Source organism: Salvelinus alpinus, chromosome 10 (assembly GCF_045679555.1).
Source record: "Salvelinus alpinus chromosome 10, SLU_Salpinus.1, whole genome shotgun sequence".
NCBI classification, from domain to species: Eukaryota; Metazoa; Chordata; class Actinopteri; order Salmoniformes; family Salmonidae; genus Salvelinus; species Salvelinus alpinus.
In genome coordinates, this window is record NC_092095.1 from 81221521 (window position 1) to 81241597 (window position 20077).

At 43.6% G+C, this 20077-nt stretch overlaps 1 protein-coding gene across 1 annotated transcript in view; it reads right to left on the reverse strand.

Annotated features, from left to right (window-relative positions):
* Window positions 1-283: 283 nt before the first annotated feature.
* The window catches only part of LOC139532856 (Krueppel-like factor 5), a 38020-nt gene continuing 18226 nt past the window's right edge, over window positions 284-20077 (reverse strand). The window contains exon 4 of the mRNA XM_071330974.1: window positions 284-3896. Coding sequence (XP_071187075.1) covers window positions 3718-3896 — 179 coding nt within the window. The 3' untranslated portion in view covers window positions 284-3717. The remainder of the gene's footprint in view (window positions 3897-20077) is intronic.

Below are 20077 nucleotides of genomic sequence, written 5' to 3' on the forward strand. Positions count from 1 at the left end.
AAAGCACCACAACAGGTTTACTCCCAACTCGACTGGTAACAGACACGTTGACGTGCTGAGCGGAGCCACTTCCTGCTACGCCAAACATCAGGTGGACGAGAGGTTTACAGGGAAACCCTTGGACAAGAAAAGATGACAAGAGAAACTTATTGGGGAAACCGCTGGATTTAAGCGTCTTACGTTGTCTGCTACGTCGGACCCTCGCAGTCAAGTTTTTGGACTCCGTAAAAAGACATTTGAATCATGACAACAAATGTAAAAAAAAAACAAGTGGACAACTAGATTTATTTTGATTAGGATTTTATTTGTTTCATTTCTACCAAAAGGGAAACTAGAAAATATGTTCAAAATTACAAATATAAAACCAATATCATCATCAAAATATTTAAAAACAAAAAGTCACACAGCATTGATGCGGGGCATTTTGTAAGTTCTGCCCTTTTGTTTAAAAATAAAAAAATAAAAAATAAGAGCAAAATAAACTAAAAATTAAAACGTTATTTACAGAGCAGATATTTACATTAAGGCATTTCAGTTACACAGAATAAAACAGCAGACGTGAGAAAAGATGGATTCCCTCTTGTCCAAGTATCATTAAATAAATAACAGGAAGACTTAGCATTATAGTATCAGCTAGTATCCATTGGCAGCCTATTTCCCTATATAGTACACTACTACAGGCCCCGGTCTAAAGTAGTACACTATATATAGGGAATAGGGTTCTATAGGGCCCTGGTCTAAAGTAGTGCACTATATATAGGGAATAGGGTTCTATAGGGCTCTGGTCTAAAGTAGTGTACTATATAGGGAATATGGTTCTATAGGGCCCTGGTCTAAGGTAGTGCACTATATATAGGGAATAGGGTTCTATAGGGCTCTGGTCTAAAGTAGTGTACTATATAGGGAATATGGTTCTATAGGGACCTGGTCTAAGGTAGTGCACTATATATAGGGAATATGGTTCTATAGGGCCCTGGTCTAAAGTAGTGCACTATATATAGGGAATAGGGTTCTATAGGGCTCTGGTCTAAAGTAGTGCACTATATAGGAAATATGGTTCTATAGGGCCCTGGTCTAAAGTAGTACACTATATATAGGGAATAGGGTTCTATAGGGCCCTGGTCTAAAGTAGTGCACTATATATAGGGAATAGGGTTCTATAGGGCCCTGGTCTAAAGTAGTGCACTATATATAGGGAATAGGGTTCTATAGGGCCCTGGTCTAAAGTAGTGCACTATATATAGGGAATAGGGTTCTATAGGGCTCTGGTCTAAAGTAGTGCACTATATATAGGGAATAGGGTTCTATAGGGCTCTGGTCTAAAGTAGTGTACTATATAGGGAATATGGTTCTATAGGGCCCTGGTCTAAGGTAGTGCACTATATATAGGGAATATGGTTCTATAGGGCCCTGGTCTAAAGTAGTGCACTATATATAGGGAATAGGGTTCTATAGGGCTCTGGTCTAAAGTAGTGCACTATATAGGAAATATGGTTCTATAGGGCCCTGGTCTAAAGTAGTGCACTATATAGGGAATAGGGTTCGATAGGGCCCTGGTCTAAATTAGTGCACTATATAGGGAATAGGGTTCGATAGGGCCCTGGTCTAAAGTAGTGCACTATATAAAGGTGACATTTGGGACGCATGCAAATTGATCAAAGTACCTTTTTATGTGGAGCTCAGAAGACCACAGAGACACTTAGGGTGAAACGACGTGACAGGAAGTTAGTTGACAGGAAGCTCCAGGAGGTTAGTTGACAGGAATACTAGTCAATGTGGTCTTCTGTATTACATTCAACAGTAAGTAGGGTGTCCCACCACTCTGCCCAGAGTAGGAGAAAACATTTCACTTCCTTATGTTAGAAAATACATTTTTACCGAGACACACACATATGATTCTTCACGTTTTGAATCATTCGGTAAAGGGGGGGGGGGTCTCTCTGACATATAATTAACTTTATATACAATAAAACTAAAATAAAGAGTCTGATTTCGTAACCTAATACATTCGCTAATAAAGCACGGAACTCCGTAGACCGAGCGGCTTTACCGCCAAACCTTTTGAGGATTTTACGTTTTTTTTGTCGTTGTCGTCTCCAAAGTAGTTTCCGCGGGTCGCTAAACGCTAAATTAAATGTAAAAGGCTTTGAAAATAAATAAAATAAAGTTTGGTGTTTGGCTCAGTGCTCTGTTGACAAGTTAAAAAGACACACTTGTTGTTGTTTGTTTGTTGTGAGAAAAGTCTTTGAAAAATAACAGGATTTTGTCATGAATTATGAAAAGTGTTAAACTAAAATATAAACAAATACTACACGTCATGTCTCCAAAAACTTGATATTGTTCTGCGTTCTCCGGATTAGACAAGATGACGAACACAAAAAAAATGTTAAAACCTGGGTCGGGTCGATACTCATCATACTAGGTGACACTATTCTCCAGATTATCGACCACTTTTGTTCCTCTGTCCTCCATTGATTTAGTCGCCCTCCCTAACAAGGATAAAAAGATGACCGGATTTATGATAGAGACACGGAGGTTTGGACTATCGGTTTTCTTAGAGGATTATCATCTACACAATTAATATTTTACCCATTGGTCAAAAGATGTGTTTTTTTGATTGGACACCTGATATTAAAAAGATAAAGAATCAGGGAGAGAGATAAATCCTATGCACCCGTGGTGCGTAAAGAGGTCTGTACAAATCATACGGCTGTCGCTCATCTCTCTCTGTCGCTCATCTCTGTCTTCCCATTTTACATTTACATTACATTTTAGTCATTTAGCAGACGCTCTTATCCAGAGCGACTTACAGTAGAGGGCATACATTTTTTTTTATATATTTAATTTTTATTTTTTTACATACTGAGACAAGGATATCCCTACCGGCCAAACCCTCCCTACCGGCCAAACCCTCCCTACCGGCCAAACCCTCCCTACCGGCCAAACCCTCCCTACCGGCCAAACCCTCCCTAACCCAGACGACGCTATGCCAATTGTGCGTCGCCCCACGGATGCGTTCCCCTCATCTAATACTTAGATTTAAATAAGGGGGAGGGGGGGAAAAAATCACTCTCCCTCCCTCCCTCCCTCCCCCCCTCCCTCCCTCATCTCCTTTGAGAGGGAATATGAGAGATGACTGCCGTAAAGACACAGAACATAAAAGACATCAACAGATCAATAACAGTTACAAGCCCCCCCAGATAATAAGTTATACTGTAGTCTAAACCAGGGCCCCCCCCCCCCCCTCGGTTCAAGTGACCCACCAATTGAGGAGTCTTTTGAGTCGCGACCCACCATAAGGGTTGAGCGGTGAAGAAGAAAAAAATAGAGACTAAAAATAGAGATGAATAACACCCTCTTGTACTTGTGACAATGCAGGGTTTCTCCTGGATGAAAAAGGGGGCTTAGGTTGGGTGGGTTCTGTCCAAAAGTGAGTCCCTGCCCACAGTTTGGGATCCACTGGTCTAGACTACAAGGTCTACTCCAGAAGAGTGGTTTGGGAGTTAGACTTTTTAAATGTTATTTCACCTTTATTTAACCAGGTAGGCCAGTTGAGAACAAGTTGTCCTTTACAACTGCGACCAGGTCAAGATAAAGACTACAAGGAATCCTCCATTATAGTGGTTTTGTACACCACTGAACAGTTTAGGTTGAACGTTTCCTGATTTGAGTGCATGTCTTTGTGGTTCAAGCTAGCGTTTTGTGTGTGTGTGTGTGTTAGTTCTGGTGCCTCTTCATATGCAGGGCCAGGTGATCCGATCGGGAGAAGGAGCGAGAGCAGACGGAGCATTGGAACGGTTTGGCCCCCGTGTGTTTCCTGAAGTGACGAGTCAACTCATCAGAACGGGCGAAACGCCAGTCACACCCATCCCACGAACACCTGTACGGCTTCTCACCTAGAAAGACAGAGACAGAGACAGAGACAGAGACAGACAGAGAGAGAGAGACAGACAGAGAGAGAGAGACAGAGAGAGAGAGAGAGAGAGAGAGAGAGAGAGAGAGAGAGAGAGAGAGACAGAGACAGAGACAGAGACAGAGACAGAGACAGAGACAGAGACAGAGACAGAGACAGAGACAGAGACAGAGAGAGAGAGAGAGAGAGAGAGAGAGAGAGAGAGAGAGAGAGAGAGACAGAGAGACAGAGAGAGAGAGAGAGAGAGAGAGACAGAGAGAGAGAGAGACAGAGAGAGAGAGAGAGAGAGAGAGAGAGAGACAGAGAGAGAGACAGAGAGAGAGACAGAGAGAGAGACAGAGAGAGAGACAGAGAGAGAGACAGAGAGAGAGACAGAGAGAGAGAGAGACAGAGAGAGAGACAGAGAGAGAGACAGAGAGAGAGAGAGACAGAGAGAGAGACAGAGAGAGAGACAGAGAGAGAGAGAGACAGAGAGAGAGAGAGAGACAGAGAGAGAGAGAGAGACAGAGAGAGAGAGAGAGAGAGACAGAGACAGAGAGAGAGACAGAGAGAGAGAGAGAGACAGAGAGAGAGACAGAGAGAGACAGACAGAAAGAGAGACAGAGAGAGAGACAGAGAGAGAGACAGAGAGAGAGAGAGAGAGAGAGAGAGAGAGAGAGAGACAGAGAGAGAGACAGAGAGAGAGAGATGGACATGTTAAGTAACAGTCTCTAGACAGTGGCTTTGATAACAGACTACCACAGTAACAGTCTCTAGACAGACAGTGGTTTAGATAACAGACTACCACAGTAACAGTCTCTAGACAGACAGTGGTTTTGATAACAGACTACCACAGTAACAGTCTCTAGACAGTGGTTTAGATAACAGACTACCACAGTAACAGTCTCTAGAAAGACAGTGGCTTTGATAACAGACTACCACAGTAACAGTCTCTAGACAGACAGTGGCTTTGATAACAGACTACCACAGTAACAGTCTCTAGACAGTGGTTTTGATAACAGATTACCACAGTAACAGTCTCTAGACAGACAGTGGCTTTGATAACAGACTACCACAGTAACAGTCTCTAGACAGACAGTGGCTTTGATAACAGACTACCACAGTAACAGTCTCTAGACAGACGGTGGTTTAGATAACAGACTACCACAGTAACAGTCTCTAGACAGTGGTTTTGATAACAGACTACCACAGTAACAGTCTCTAGACAGTGGTTTTGATAACAGACTACCACAGTAACAGTCTCTAGCCAGACGGTGGTTTAGATAACAGACTACCACAGTAACAGTCTCTAGACAGTGGTTTTGATAACAGACTACCACAGTAACAGTCTCTAGACAGACAGTGGCTTTGATAACAGACTACCACAGTAACAGTCTCTAGACAGTGGCTTTGATAACAGACTACCACAGTAACAGTCTCTAGACAGACAGTGGCTTTGATAACAGACTACCACAGTAACAGTCTCTAGACAGTGGTTTAGATAACAGACTACCACAGTAACAGTCTCTAGACAGACAGTGGCTTTGATAACAGACTACCACAGTAACAGTCTCTAGACAGACAGTGGTTTTGATAACAGACTACCACAGTAACAGTCTCTAGACAGACAGTGGTTTTGATAACAGACTACCACAGTAACAGTCTCTAGACAGACAGTGGTTTAGATAACAGACTACCACAGTAACAGTCTCTAGACAGTGGTTTTGATAACAGACTACCACAGTAACAGTCTCTAGACAGACAGTGGTTTAGATAACAGACTACCACAGTAACAGTCTCTAGACAGTGGTTTAGATAACAGACTACCACAGTAACAGTCTCTAGAAAGACAGTGGCTTTGATAACAGACTACCACAGTAACAGTCTCTAGACAGACAGTGGCTTTGATAACAGACTACCACAGTAACAGTCTCTAGACAGTGGTTTTGATAACAGATTACCACAGTAACAGTCTCTAGACAGACAGTGGCTTTGATAACAGACTACCACAGTAACAGTCTCTAGACAGTGGCTTTGATAACAGACTACCACAGTAACAGTCTCTAGACAGACAGTGGCTTTGATAACAGACTACCACAGTAACAGTCTCTAGCTAGTGGTTTAGATAACAGACTACCACAGTAACAGTCTCTAGCTAGTGGTTTAGATAACAGACTACCACAGTAACAGTCTCTAGACAGTGGTTTTGATAACAGACTACCACAGTAACAGTCTCTAGACGGTGGTTTTGATAACAGACTACCACAGTAACAGTCTCTAGACAGACGGTGGTTTAGATAACAGACTACCACAGTAACAGTCTCTAGACAGACGGTGGTTTAGATAACAGACTACCACAGTAACAGTCTCTAGCCAGACGGTGGTTTAGATAACAGACTACCACAGTAACAGTCTCTAGACAGTGGTTTTGATAACAGACTACCACAGTAACAGTCTCTAGACAGACAGTGGCTTTGATAACAGACTACCACAGTAACAGTCTCTAGACAGTGGCTTTGATAACAGACTACCACAGTAACAGTCTCTAGACAGACAGTGGCTTTGATAACAGACTACCACAGTAACAGTCTCTAGACAGTGGTTTAGATAACAGACTACCACAGTAACAGTCTCTAGACAGACAGTGGCTTTGATAACAGACTACCACAGTAACAGTCTCTAGACAGACAGTGGTTTTGATAACAGACTACCACAGTAACAGTCTCTAGACAGACAGTGGTTTTGATAACAGACTACCACAGTAACAGTCTCTAGACAGACAGTGGTTTAGATAACAGACTACCACAGTAACAGTCTCTAGACAGTGGTTTTGATAACAGACTACCACAGTAACAGTCTCTAGACAGACAGTGGTTTTGATAACAGACTACCACAGTAACAGTCTCTAGACAGACAGTGGTTTTGATAACAGACTACCACAGTAACAGTCTCTAGACAGACAGTGGCTTTGATAACAGACTACCACAGTAACAGTCTCTAGACAGACAGTGGTTTAGATAACAGACTACCACAGTAACAGTCTCTAGACAGTGGTTTTGATAACAGACTACCACAGTAACAGTCTCTAGACAGACGGTGGTTTAGATAACAGACTACCACAGTAACAGTCTCTAGACAGACAGTGGCTTTGATAACAGACTACCACAGTAACAGTCTCTAGACAGTGGTTTAGATAACAGACTACCACAGTAACAGTCTCTAGACAGACAGTGGCTTTGATAACAGACTACCACAGTAACAGTCTCTAGACAGTGGTTTTGATAACAGACTACCACAGTAACAGTCTCTAGACAGATGGTGGTTTTGATAACAGACTACCACAGTAACAGTCTCTAGCCAGACGGTGGTTTAGATAACAGACTACCACAGTAACAGTCTCTAGCCAGACGGTGGTTTAGATAACAGACTACCACAGTAACAGTCTCTAGACAGTGGTTTTGATAACAGACTACCACAGTAACAGTCTCTAGACAGACAGTGGCTTTGATAACAGACTACCACAGTAACAGTCTCTAGACAGTGGCTTTGATAACAGACTACCACAGTAACAGTCTCTAGACAGTGGCTTTGATAACAGACTACCACAGTAACAGTCTCTAGACAGACAGTGGCTTTGATAACAGACTACCACAGTAACAGTCTCTAGCTAGTGGTTTAGATAACAGACTACCACAGTAACAGTCTCTAGCTAGTGGTTTAGATAACAGACTACCACAGTAACAGTCTCTAGCTAGTGGTTTAGATAACAGACTACCACAGTAACAGTCTCTAGACAGTGGTTTAGATAACAGACTACCACAGTAACAGTCTCTAGACAGACAGTGGCTTTGATAACAGACTACCACAGTAACAGTCTCTAGACAGTGGTTTAGATAACAGACTACCACAGTAACAGTCTCTAGACAGTGGTTTAGATAACAGACTACCACAGTAACAGTCTCTAGACAGACAGTGGCTTTGATAACAGACTACCACAGTAACAGTCTCTAGACAGTGGTTTAGATAACAGACTACCACAGTAACAGTCTCTAGACAGACAGTGGTTTAGATAACAGACTACCACAGTAACAGTCTCTAGACAGACAGTGGTTTAGATAACAGACTACCACAGTAACAGTCTCTAGACAGACAGTGGTTTTGATAACAGACTACCACAGTAACAGTCTCTAGACAGACAGTGGCTTTAATAACAGACTACCACAGTAACAGTCTCTAGCTAGTGGTTTAGATAACAGACTACCACAGTAACAGTCTCTAGACAGTGGCTTTGATAACAGACTACCACAGTAACAGTCTCTAGACAGTGGTTTAGATAACAGACTACCACAGTAACAGTCTCTAGCTAGTGGTTTAGATAACAGACTACCACAGTAACAGTCTCTAGACAGTGGCTTTGATAACAGACTACCACAGTAACAGTCTCTAGACAGACAGTGGCTTTGATAACAGACTACCACAGTAACAGTCTCTAGACAGACAGTGGCTTTGATAACAGACTACCACAGTAACAGTCTCTAGACAGACAGTGGCTTTGATAACAGACTACCACAGTAACAGTCTCTAGACAGTGGGTTAGATAACAGACTACCACAGTAACAGTCTCTAGACAGACAGTGGTTTTGATAACAGACTACCACAGTAACAGTCTCTAGACAGACAGTGGCTTTAATAACAGACTACCACAGTAACAGTCTCTAGCTAGTGGTTTAGATAACAGACTACCACAGTAACAGTCTCTAGACAGTGGCTTTGATAACAGACTACCACAGTAACAGTCTCTAGACAGTGGTTTAGATAACAGACTACCACAGTAACAGTCTCTAGCTAGTGGTTTAGATAACAGACTACCACAGTAACAGTCTCTAGACAGTGGCTTTGATAACAGACTACCACAGTAACAGTCTCTAGACAGACAGTGGCTTTGATAACAGACTACCACAGTAACAGTCTCTAGACAGACAGGGGCTTTGATAACAGACTACCACAGTAACAGTCTCTAGACAGACAGTGGTTTAGATAACAGACTACCACAGTAACAGTCTCTAGACAGACAGGGGCTTTGATAACAGACTACCACAGTAACAGTCTCTAGACAGACAGTGGTTTTGATAACAGACTACCACAGTAACAGTCTCTAGACAGACAGTGGCTTTGATAACAGACTACCACAGTAACAGTCTCTAGACAGACAGTGGTTTTGATAACAGACTACCACAGTAACAGTCTCTAGACAGACAGTGGTTTAGATAACAGACTACCACAGTAACAGTCTCTAGACAGTGGTTTAGATAACAGACTACCACAGTAACAGTCTCTAGACAGACAGTGGTTTAGATAACAGACTACCACAGTAACAGTCTCTAGACAGTGGTTTAGATAACAGACTACCACAGTAACAGTCTCTAGACAGTGGTTTAGATAACAGACTACCACAGTAACAGTCTCTAGACAGACAGTGGTTTAGATAAGACTACCACAGTAACAGTCTCTAGACAGTGGTTTAGATAACAGACTACCACAGTAACAGTCTCTAGACAGTGGTTTAGATAACAGACTACCACAGTAACAGTCTCTAGACAGTGGTTTTGATAACAGACTACCACAGTAACAGTCTCTAGACAGTGGCTTTGATAACAGACTACCACAGTAACAGTCTCTAGACGGTGGCTTTGATAAGACTACCACAGTAACAGTCTCTAGCCAGACAGTGGTTTAGATAACAGACTACCACAGTAACAGTCTCTAGACAGACAGTGGCTTTGATAACAGACTACCACAGTAACAGTCTCTAGACAGTGGTTTAGATAACAGACTACCACAGTAACAGTCTCTAGACAGTGGTTTAGATAACAGACTACCACAGTAACAGTCTCTAGACAGACAGTGGTTTAGATAACAGACTACCACAGTAACAGTCTCTAGACAGACAGTGGTTTAGATAACAGACTACCACAGTAACAGTCTCTAGACGGTGGCTTTGATAACAGACTACCACAGTAACAGTCTCTAGCCAGACAGTGGTTTAGATAACAGACTACCACAGTAACAGTCTCTAGACAGACAGTGGTTTAGATAACAGACTACCACAGTAACAGTCTCTAGCCAGACAGTGGTTTAGATAACAGACTACCACAGTAACAGTCTCTAGACAGACAGTGGTTTTGATAACAGACTACCACAGTAACAGTCTCTAGACAGACAGTGGTTTAGATAACAGACTACCACAGTAACAGTCTCTAGACAGTGGTTTAGATAACAGACTACCACAGTAACAGTCTCTAGACAGTGGTTTAGATAACAGACTACCACAGTAACAGTCTCTAGACAGACAGTGGTTTAGATAAGACTACCACAGTAACAGTCTCTAGACAGTGGTTTAGATAACAGACTACCACAGTAACAGTCTCTAGACAGACAGTGGTTTTGATAACAGACTACCACAGTAAGTCTCTCGACAGTGGCTTTGATAACAGACTACCACAGTAACAGTCTCTAGACAGACAGTGGTTTTGATAACAGACTACCACAGTAACAGTCTCTAGACAGACGGTGGTTTAGATAACAGACTACCACAGTAACAGTCTCTAGACAGTGGTTTTGATAACAGACTACCACAGTAACAGTCTCAAGACAGACAGTGGTTTTGATAACAGACTACCACAGTAACAGTCTCTAGACAGACAGGGGCTTTGATAACAGACTACCACAGTAACAGTCTCTAGACAGACAGTGGTTTAGATAACAGACTACCACAGTAACAGTCTCTAGACAGACAGTGGTTTTGATAACAGACTACCACAGTAACAGTCTCTAGACAGACAGGGGCTTTGATAACAGACTACCACAGTAACAGTCTCTAGCTAGTGGTTTAGATAAGACTACCACAGTAACAGAAGCAGACACTCAAAGTGGACCACTCCAAAAGTTGCAGTCCACATTCTCTCTCCATAATCTTTACCAAACATGACTAACTGTCTCTATGAGCCAACGATCTGGGCAACATTAAACATGTTAACGCAGGTTGTTAAAAGTGTAATGATTAGTGGTTCTAACTAATGCTTCTGTTGTGTTCATTTCCCCAAGGCACCAAAGCCTGTTTTACCAGATGTGTGACACACACACACACACACACACACACACACACACACACACACACACACACACACACACACACACACACACACACACCTCACCACAGGTACACACAGCAGACAGAAATGACAGAAATGATCCTCTCCCTGAAAAGATAGAAACTAAACCAAACCCTTAGTGAACCATAACAAAACATGAAGACACAATGACTCTGCCAAACAACGTACCGCACTAAACACATGCAAACCCAGTGTGTGTGTGTGTGTACACACGCACGCCCAAAAGGTATACTGACACCTACTGGTCGAACAGAAGAGTGGAGGCTGTTATAGCAGCAAAGGGGGGGTCCAACTCCATATTAATGACTTCCCAGAAGAGTGGAGGCTGTTATAGCAGCAAAGGGGGACCAACTCCATATTAATGACTTCCCTGAAGAGTGGAGGCTGTTATAGCAGCAAAGGGGGGAACAACTCCATATTAATGACTTCCCAGAAGAGTGGAGGCTGTTATAGCAGCAAAGGGGGACCAACTCCATATTAATGACTTCCCAGAAGAGTGGAGGCTGTTATAGCAGCAAAGGGGGGAACAACTCCATATTAATGACTTCCCAGAAGAGTGGAGGCTGTTATAGAAGTTTACCTACACTAAGTTGACTGTGCCTTTAAACAGCTTGGAAAATTCCAGAAAATGTCATGGCTTTAGAAGCTTCTGATTGGCTAATTGACATCAGTTGAGTCAATTGGAGGTGTACCTGTGGATGTATTTCAAGGCCTACCTTCAAACTCAGTGCCTCTTTGCTTGACATCATGGCAAAAATTGTGGGGGTGCTTTGCTGCAGGAGGGGCTAGTGCACTTCACAAAATAGATGGCATCATGAGGGAGGACAATTATGAGGATATATTGAAGCAAGACATCAGCTTGGTTGCAAATGTGTCCTCCAAATAGACAATGACCCCAAGCATACTTCCAAAGTTGTGGCAAAATGGCTTAAGGACGACCAAGTCAAGGTATTGGAGTGGCCATCACAAAGCCCTGACCTCAATCCTATTGAACATTTGTGGGCAGAACTGAAAAAGCATGTGCGAGCAAGGAGGCCTACAAACCTGACTCAGTTACACCAGCTCTGTCTGGAGTAATGGGCCAAAATTCACCCAACTTATTGTGGGAAGATTGTGGAAGGCTACCTGAAACGTTTGACCCAAGTTAAACAATTTAAAGGCAATGCTACCAAATACTAATTGAGTGTATGTCAACTTCTGACCCACTGGTGAATGTGATGAAAGAAATAAAAGCTGAAATAAATCATTCTCTCTACTATTATTCTGACATTTCACATTCTTAAAATAAAGTGGTGATCCTAACTGACCTAAGACAGGGAATTTTTACTCGGATTAAAATGTCAGGAATTGTGAAAAACTGAGTTAAAATGTATTTGGCTAAGGTGTATGTAAACTTCCGACTTCAACTGTGTGAATATATAATATATGCCAAGAGCTGAGCAAAGAAAAGAGTCCCCTCATCCAGCAGGTCCTGGAGTTCACAAACCTGTTCTACTAACACACTGAAGCCTCAGGACCAGAACATCCAATCAATCAGAATAAACCAAATTACAACACAGTCAAAACAAAACCACATTACTTATTGGGAAACACAAGCACAAACACAAAGCAAAATGCAGTGCTATCTGGCCCTAAATCGACAGTACACCGTGACTAACTATTTGACCATGGTTACTGATCAAAACCTTAAAAAAACCTTGACAAAGTACAGGCTCAGTGAGCACAGCCTTGCCATTGAGAAGGGTAGACACAGGAAAACCTGGCTCCCTGTAGAGGAAAGGCTGTGCAACCACTGCACAACAGCAGAACCTGAGACAGAGCTGCATTTCCTGACAAAATGTCAAAAATATAAAACAATTAGTTTCATTTCCCCAAATGTGAAACTCTTATTCAAGGTTTCAAAGACCTCTCTGATGAGGATAGGCTACCCGTCCTCTTGGGGGAGGACGCAGAGAGCTGTGGGTTGGCAGCGCACTACATTGCTGCCTGCCATAAGTTGAGGGACAGTGTCTGACAGACCAATCAACCTGCACATGTACTCTACTGTATGTTTATTGTTATTGTTCAATGTATGGTTATTTTGACACTTGGTTATTGTTGTTACTGTTGTCCCGTTGACAATATTGATTAATATTGATTATTATGTTAATATTGTAAATCTCCAAAGAAAGCTTTGTCAATATGACACCAACTCATTCAAGGGTTTTTCTTTATTTTTACTATTTTCTACATTGTAGAATAAAAGTGAAGACTCTCCTATATATATATAGCTCTGTGAGAAACCAGTGGAAGTGAAAAGAGCCATCTCTATGGGAGATACCAACCCCGGGTAGGTGGAGGGGTTGTGGGAGTGTGTAGGGGTGAAGACCGACCCCCCCCCCCCCCAGACAGATACGACAGATACGACAGATACGTCCTCTCCTAGAGAGAGGTACGCAGTGGCAGACATGTCTGGACTGGTAGAGTTGTGTGTGTTAGAGACACCACCCTTAAGGCTCCACTCCTCCCTCTCCTCAGAGACAGGTGGATTGCTCCACTCCTCCCCCTCCTCAGAGACAGGTGGACTGCTCCACTCCTCCCCCTCCTCCTCAGAGACAGGTGGACTGCTCCACTCCTCCCCCTCCTCCTCAGAGACAGGTGGACTGCTCCACCCCTCCTCAGAGACAGGTGGACTGAGTTCACCTCAAATGATTAACCTGCTCCATAGTCAAGGACCTTCAGTCACACACACACTTCCTAATGCCTCTCATTCACCTCCGTTGGAAGCCCTCCTTTCATCTCTTTAACAGCATCCGGTCTCCAGATTGTTGGAGCAGAGAGAGTGTGTACGAGAGTGTGTGTGTGTGTGTGTGTGTGTGTGTGTGTGTGTGTGTGTGTGTGTGTGTGTGTGTGTGTGTGTGTGTGCGAGTGTGTGTGTGTGTGTGTGTGTGTGTGTGTGTGTGTGTGTGTGTGTGTGTGTGTGTGTGTGTGTGTGTGTGTGTGTGTGTGTGTACGAGAGTGCGGTTGTTTGTGAGCACACTTGTCAAACAGTCATAAAACCGCGAGCAGGTCCCAACATGGACCACACAGATACGTCCTCTCCTAGAGAGAGATTTAATAACCACTACAACCTATTGGACCACACAGATACGTCCTCTCCTAGAGAGAGATTTAATAACCACTACAACCTATTGGACCACACAGATACGTCCTCTCCTAGAGAGAGATTTAATAACCACTACAACCTATTGGACCATACAGATACGTCCTCTCCTAGAGAGAGAGATTTAATAACCACTACAACCTATTGGACCCCACAGATACGTCCTCTCCTAGAGAGAGATTTAATAACCACTACAACCTATTGGACCACACAGATACGTCCTCTCCTAGAGAGAGAGATTTAATAACCACTACAACCTATTGGACCACACAGATACGTCCTCTCCTAGAGAGAGATTTAATAACCACTACAACCTATTGGACCACACAGATACGTCCTCTCCTAGAGAGAGATTTAATAACCACTACAACCTATTGGACCACACAGATACGTCCTCTCCTAGAGAGAGAGAGATTTAATAACCACTACAACCTATTGGACCACACAGATACGTCCTCTCCTAGAGAGAGATTTAATAACCACGACAACCTATTGGACCACACAGATACGTCCTCTCCTAGAGAGAGATTTAATAACCACTACAACCTATTGGACCACACAGATACGTCCTCTCCTAGAGAGAGATTTAATAACCACTACAACCTATTGGACCACACAGATACGTCCTCTCCTAGAGAGAGATTTAATAACCACTACAACCTATTGGACCACACAGATACGTCCTCTCCTAGAGAGAGATTTAATAACCACTACAACCTATTGGACCACACAGATACGTCCTCTCCTAGAGAGAGATTTAATAACCACTACAACCTATTGGACCACACAGATACGTCCTCTCCTAGAGAGAGAGATTTAATAACCACTACAACCTATTGGACCACACAGATACGTCCTCTCCTAGAGAGAGAGAGATTTAATAACCACTACAACCTATTGGACCACACAGATACGTCCTCTCCTAGAGAGAGATTTAATAACCACTACAACCTATTGGACCACAGATACGTCCTCTCCTAGAGAGAGATTTAATAACCACTACAACCTATTGGACCACACAGATACGTCCTCTCCTAGAGAGAGATTTAATAACCACTACAACCTATTGGACCACACAGATACGTCCTCTCCTAGAGAGAGAGAGATTTAATAACCACTACAACCTATTGGACCACACAGATACGTCCTCTCCTAGAGAGAGATTTAATAACAACTACAACCTATTGGACCACACAGATACGTCCTCTCCTAGAGAGAGAGATTTAATAACCACTACAACCTATTGGACCACACAGATACATCCTCTCCTAGAGAGAGATTTAATAACCACTACAACCTATTGGACCACACAGATACGTCCTCTCCTAGAGAGAGATTTAATAACCACTACAACCTATTGGACCACACAGATACGTCCTCTCCTAGAGAGAGATTTAATAACCACTACAACCTATTGGACCACACAGATACGTCCTCTCCTAGAGAGAGATTTAATAACCACTACAACCTATTGGACCCCACAGATACGTCCTCTCCTAGAGAGAGATTTAATAACCACTACAACCTATTGGACCACACAGATACGTCCTCTCCTAGAGAGAGATTTAATAACCACTACAACCTATTGGACCACACAGATACGTCCTCTCCTAGAGAGAGAGATTTAATAACCACTACAACCTATTGGACCACACAGATACGTCCTCTCCTAGAGAGAGATTTAATAACCACTACAACCTATTGGACCACACAGATACGTCCTCTCCTAGAGAGAGATTTAATAACCACTACAACCTATTGGACCATACAGATACGTCCTCTCCTAGAGAGAGATTTAATAACCACTACAACCTATTGGACCACACAGATACATCCTCTCCTAGAGAGAGATTTAATAACCACTACAACCTATTGGACCACACAGATACGTCCTCTCCTAGAGAGAGAGATTTAATAACCACTACAACCTATTGGACCACACAGATACGTCCTCTCCTAGAGAGAGAGATTTAATAACCACTACAACCTATTGGACCACACAGATACGTCCTCTCCAAGAGAGAGATTTAATAACCACGACAACCTATTGGACCACACAGATACGTCCTCTCCTAGAGAGAGAGAGATTTAATAACCACTACAACCTATTGGACCCCACAGATACGTCCTCTCCTAGAGAGAGATTTAATAACCACTACAACCTATTGGACCACACAGATACGTCCTCTCCTAGAGAGAGAGAGATTTAATAACCACTACAACCTATTGGACCACACAGATACGTCCTCTCCTAGAGAGAGATTTAATAACCACTACAACCTATTGGACCACACAGATACGTCCTCTCCTAGAGAGAGATTTAATAACCACTACAACCTATTGGACCACACAGATACGTCCTCTCCTAGAGAGAGAGATTTAATAACCACTACAACCTATTGGACCACACAGATACGTCCTCTCCTAGAGAGAGAGAGATTTAATAACCACTACAACCTATTGGACCACAGATACGTCCTCTCCTAGAGAGAGAGAGATTTAATAACCACTACAACCTATTGGACCACACAGATACGTCCTCTCCTAGAGAGAGAGATTTAATAACCACTACAACCTATTGGACCACACAGATACGTCCTCTCCTAGAGAGAGAGAGATTTAATAACCACTACAACCTATTGGACCACAGATACGTCCTCTCCTAGAGAGAGAGAGATTTAATAACCACGACAACCTATTGGACCACACAGATACGTCCTCTCCTAGAGAGAGATTTAATAACCACTACAACCTATTGGACCACACAGATACGTCCTCTCCTAGAGAGAGATTTAATAACCACTACAACCTATTGGACCACACAGATACGTCCTCTCCTAGAGAGAGATTTAATAACCACTACAACCTATTGGACCACACAGATACGTCCTCTCCTAGAGAGAGAGATTTAATAACCACGACAACCTATTGGACCACAGATACGTCCTCTCCTAGAGAGAGATTTAATAACCACTACAACCTATTGGACCACACAGATACGTCCTCTCCTAGAGAGAGAGATTTAATAACCACTACAACCTATTGGACCACACAGATACGTCCTCTCCTAGAGAGAGAGAGATTTAATAACCACTACAACCTATTGGACCACACAGATACGTCCTCTCCTAGAGAGAGATTTAATAACCACGACAACCTATTGGACCACACAGATACGTCCTCTCCTAGAGAGAGATTTAATAACCACTACAACCTATTGGACCCCACAGATACGTCCTCTCCTAGAGAGAGATTTAATAACCACTACAACCTATTGGACCCCACAGATACGTCCTCTCCTAGAGAGAGATTTAATAACCACTACAACCTATTGGACCACACAGATACGTCCTCTCCTAGAGAGAGATTTAATAACCACTACAACCTATTGGACCACACAGATACATCCTCTCCTAGAGAGAGATTTAATAACCACTACAACCTATTGGACCACACAGATACGTCCTCTCCTAGAGAGAGATTTAATAACCACTACAACCTATTGGACCCCACAGATACGTCCTCTCCTAGAGAGAGATTTAATAACCACTACAACCTATTGGACCACACAGATACGTCCTCTCCTAGAGAGAGATTTAATAACCACTACAACCTATTGGACCACACAGATACGTCCTCACCTAGAGAGAGATTTAATAACCACTACAACCTATTGGACCACACAGATACGTCCTCTCCTAGAGAGAGATTTAATAACCACTACAACCTATTGGACCACACAGATACGTCCTCTCCTAGAGAGAGATTTAATAACCACTACAACCTATTGGACCACACAGATACGTCCTCTCCTAGAGAGAGATTTAATAACCACTACAACCTATTGGACCACACAGATACGTCCTCTCCTAGAGAGAGATTTAATAACCACTACAACCTATTGGACCACACAGATACATCCTCTCCTAGAGAGAGATTTAATAACCACTACAACCTATTGGACCCCACAGATACATCCTCTCCTAGAGAGAGATTTAATAACCACTACAACCTATTGGACCACACAGATACGTCCTCTCCTAGAGAGATTTAATAACCACTACAACCTATTGGACCACACAGATACGTCCTCTCCTAGAGAGAGATTTAATAACCACTACAACCTATTGGACCACACAGATACGTCCTCTCCTAGAGAGAGATTTAATAACCACGACAACCTATTGGACCACACAGATACGTCCTCTCCTAGAGAGAGAGAGATTTAATAACCACTACAACCTATTGGACCCCACAGATACGTCCTCTCCTAGAGAGAGATTTAATAACCACTACAACCTATTGGACCACACAGATACGTCCTCTCCTAGAGAGAGAGAGATTTAATAACCACTACAACCTATTGGACCCCACAGATACGTCCTCTCCTAGAGAGAGATTTAATAACCACTACAACCTATTGGACCACACAGATACGTCCTCTCCTAGAGAGAGATTTAATAACCACTACAACCTATTGGACCACACAGATACGTCCTCTCCTAGAGAGAGAGATTTAATAACCACTACAACCTATTGGACCCCACAGATACGTCCTCTCCTAGAGAGAGATTTAATAACCACTACAACCTATTGGACCACACAGATACGTCCTCTCCTAGAGAGAGAGATTTAATAACCACTACAACCTATTGGACCACACAGATACGTCCTCTCCTAGAGAGAGAGAGATTTAATAACCACGACAACCTATTGGACGATAAGTGGATGTGTTTCCCTGATCAAAGTACTAGACGAGGAATATGGAGACATTAACACAGGAATATGTTTCTGACTTCCTGGAGGACCACACCTAAACCACAGGGCCTGGAGGACCACACCTAAACCACAGGGCCTGGAGGACCACACCTAAACCACAGGGCCTGGAGGACCACACCTAAACCACAGGGCCTGGAGGACCACACCTAAACCACAGGGCCTGGAGGACCACACCTAAACCACAGGGCCTGGAGGACCACACCTAAACCACAGGGCCTGGAGGACCACACCTAAACCACAGGGCCTGGAGGACCACACCTAAACCACAGGGCCTGGAGGACCACACCTAAACCACAGGGCCTGGAGGACCACACCTAAACCACAGGGCCTGGAGGACCACACCTAAACCACAGGGCCTGGAGGACCACACCTAAACCACAGGGCCTGGAGGACCACACCTAAACCACAGGGCCTGGAGGACCACACCTAAACCACAGGGCCTGGAGGACCACACCTAAACCACAGGGCCTGGAGGACCACACCTAAACCACAGGGCCTGGAGGACCACACCTAAACCACAGGGCCTGGAGGACCACACCTAAACCACAGGGCCTGGAGGACCACACCTAAACCACAGGGCCTGGAGGACCACACCTAAACCACAGGGCCTGGAGGACCACACCTAAACCACAGGGCCTGGAGGACCACACCTAAACCACAGGGCCTGGAGGACCACACCTAAACCACAGGGCCTGGAGGACCACACCTAAACCACAGGGCCTGGAGGACCACACCTAAACCACAGGGCCTGGAGGACCACACCTAAACCACAGGGCCTGGAGGACCACACCTAAACCACAGGGCCTGGAGGACCACACCTAAACCACAGGGCCTGGAGGACCACACCTAAACCACAGGGCCTGGAGGACCACACCTAAACCACAGGGCCTGGAGGACCACACCTAAACCACAGGTCCTTGTTTACATGGCTTATCTCCTATTACTCTCTCTGAGGTGTGTGTGTGTGTGTGTGTGTGTGTGTGTGTGTGTGTGTGTGTGTGTGTGTGTGTGTGTGTGTGTGTGTGTGTGTGTGTGTGTGTGTGTGTGTGTGTGTGTGTGTGTGTGGAGAGAGACACAGACAGACAGAGACAG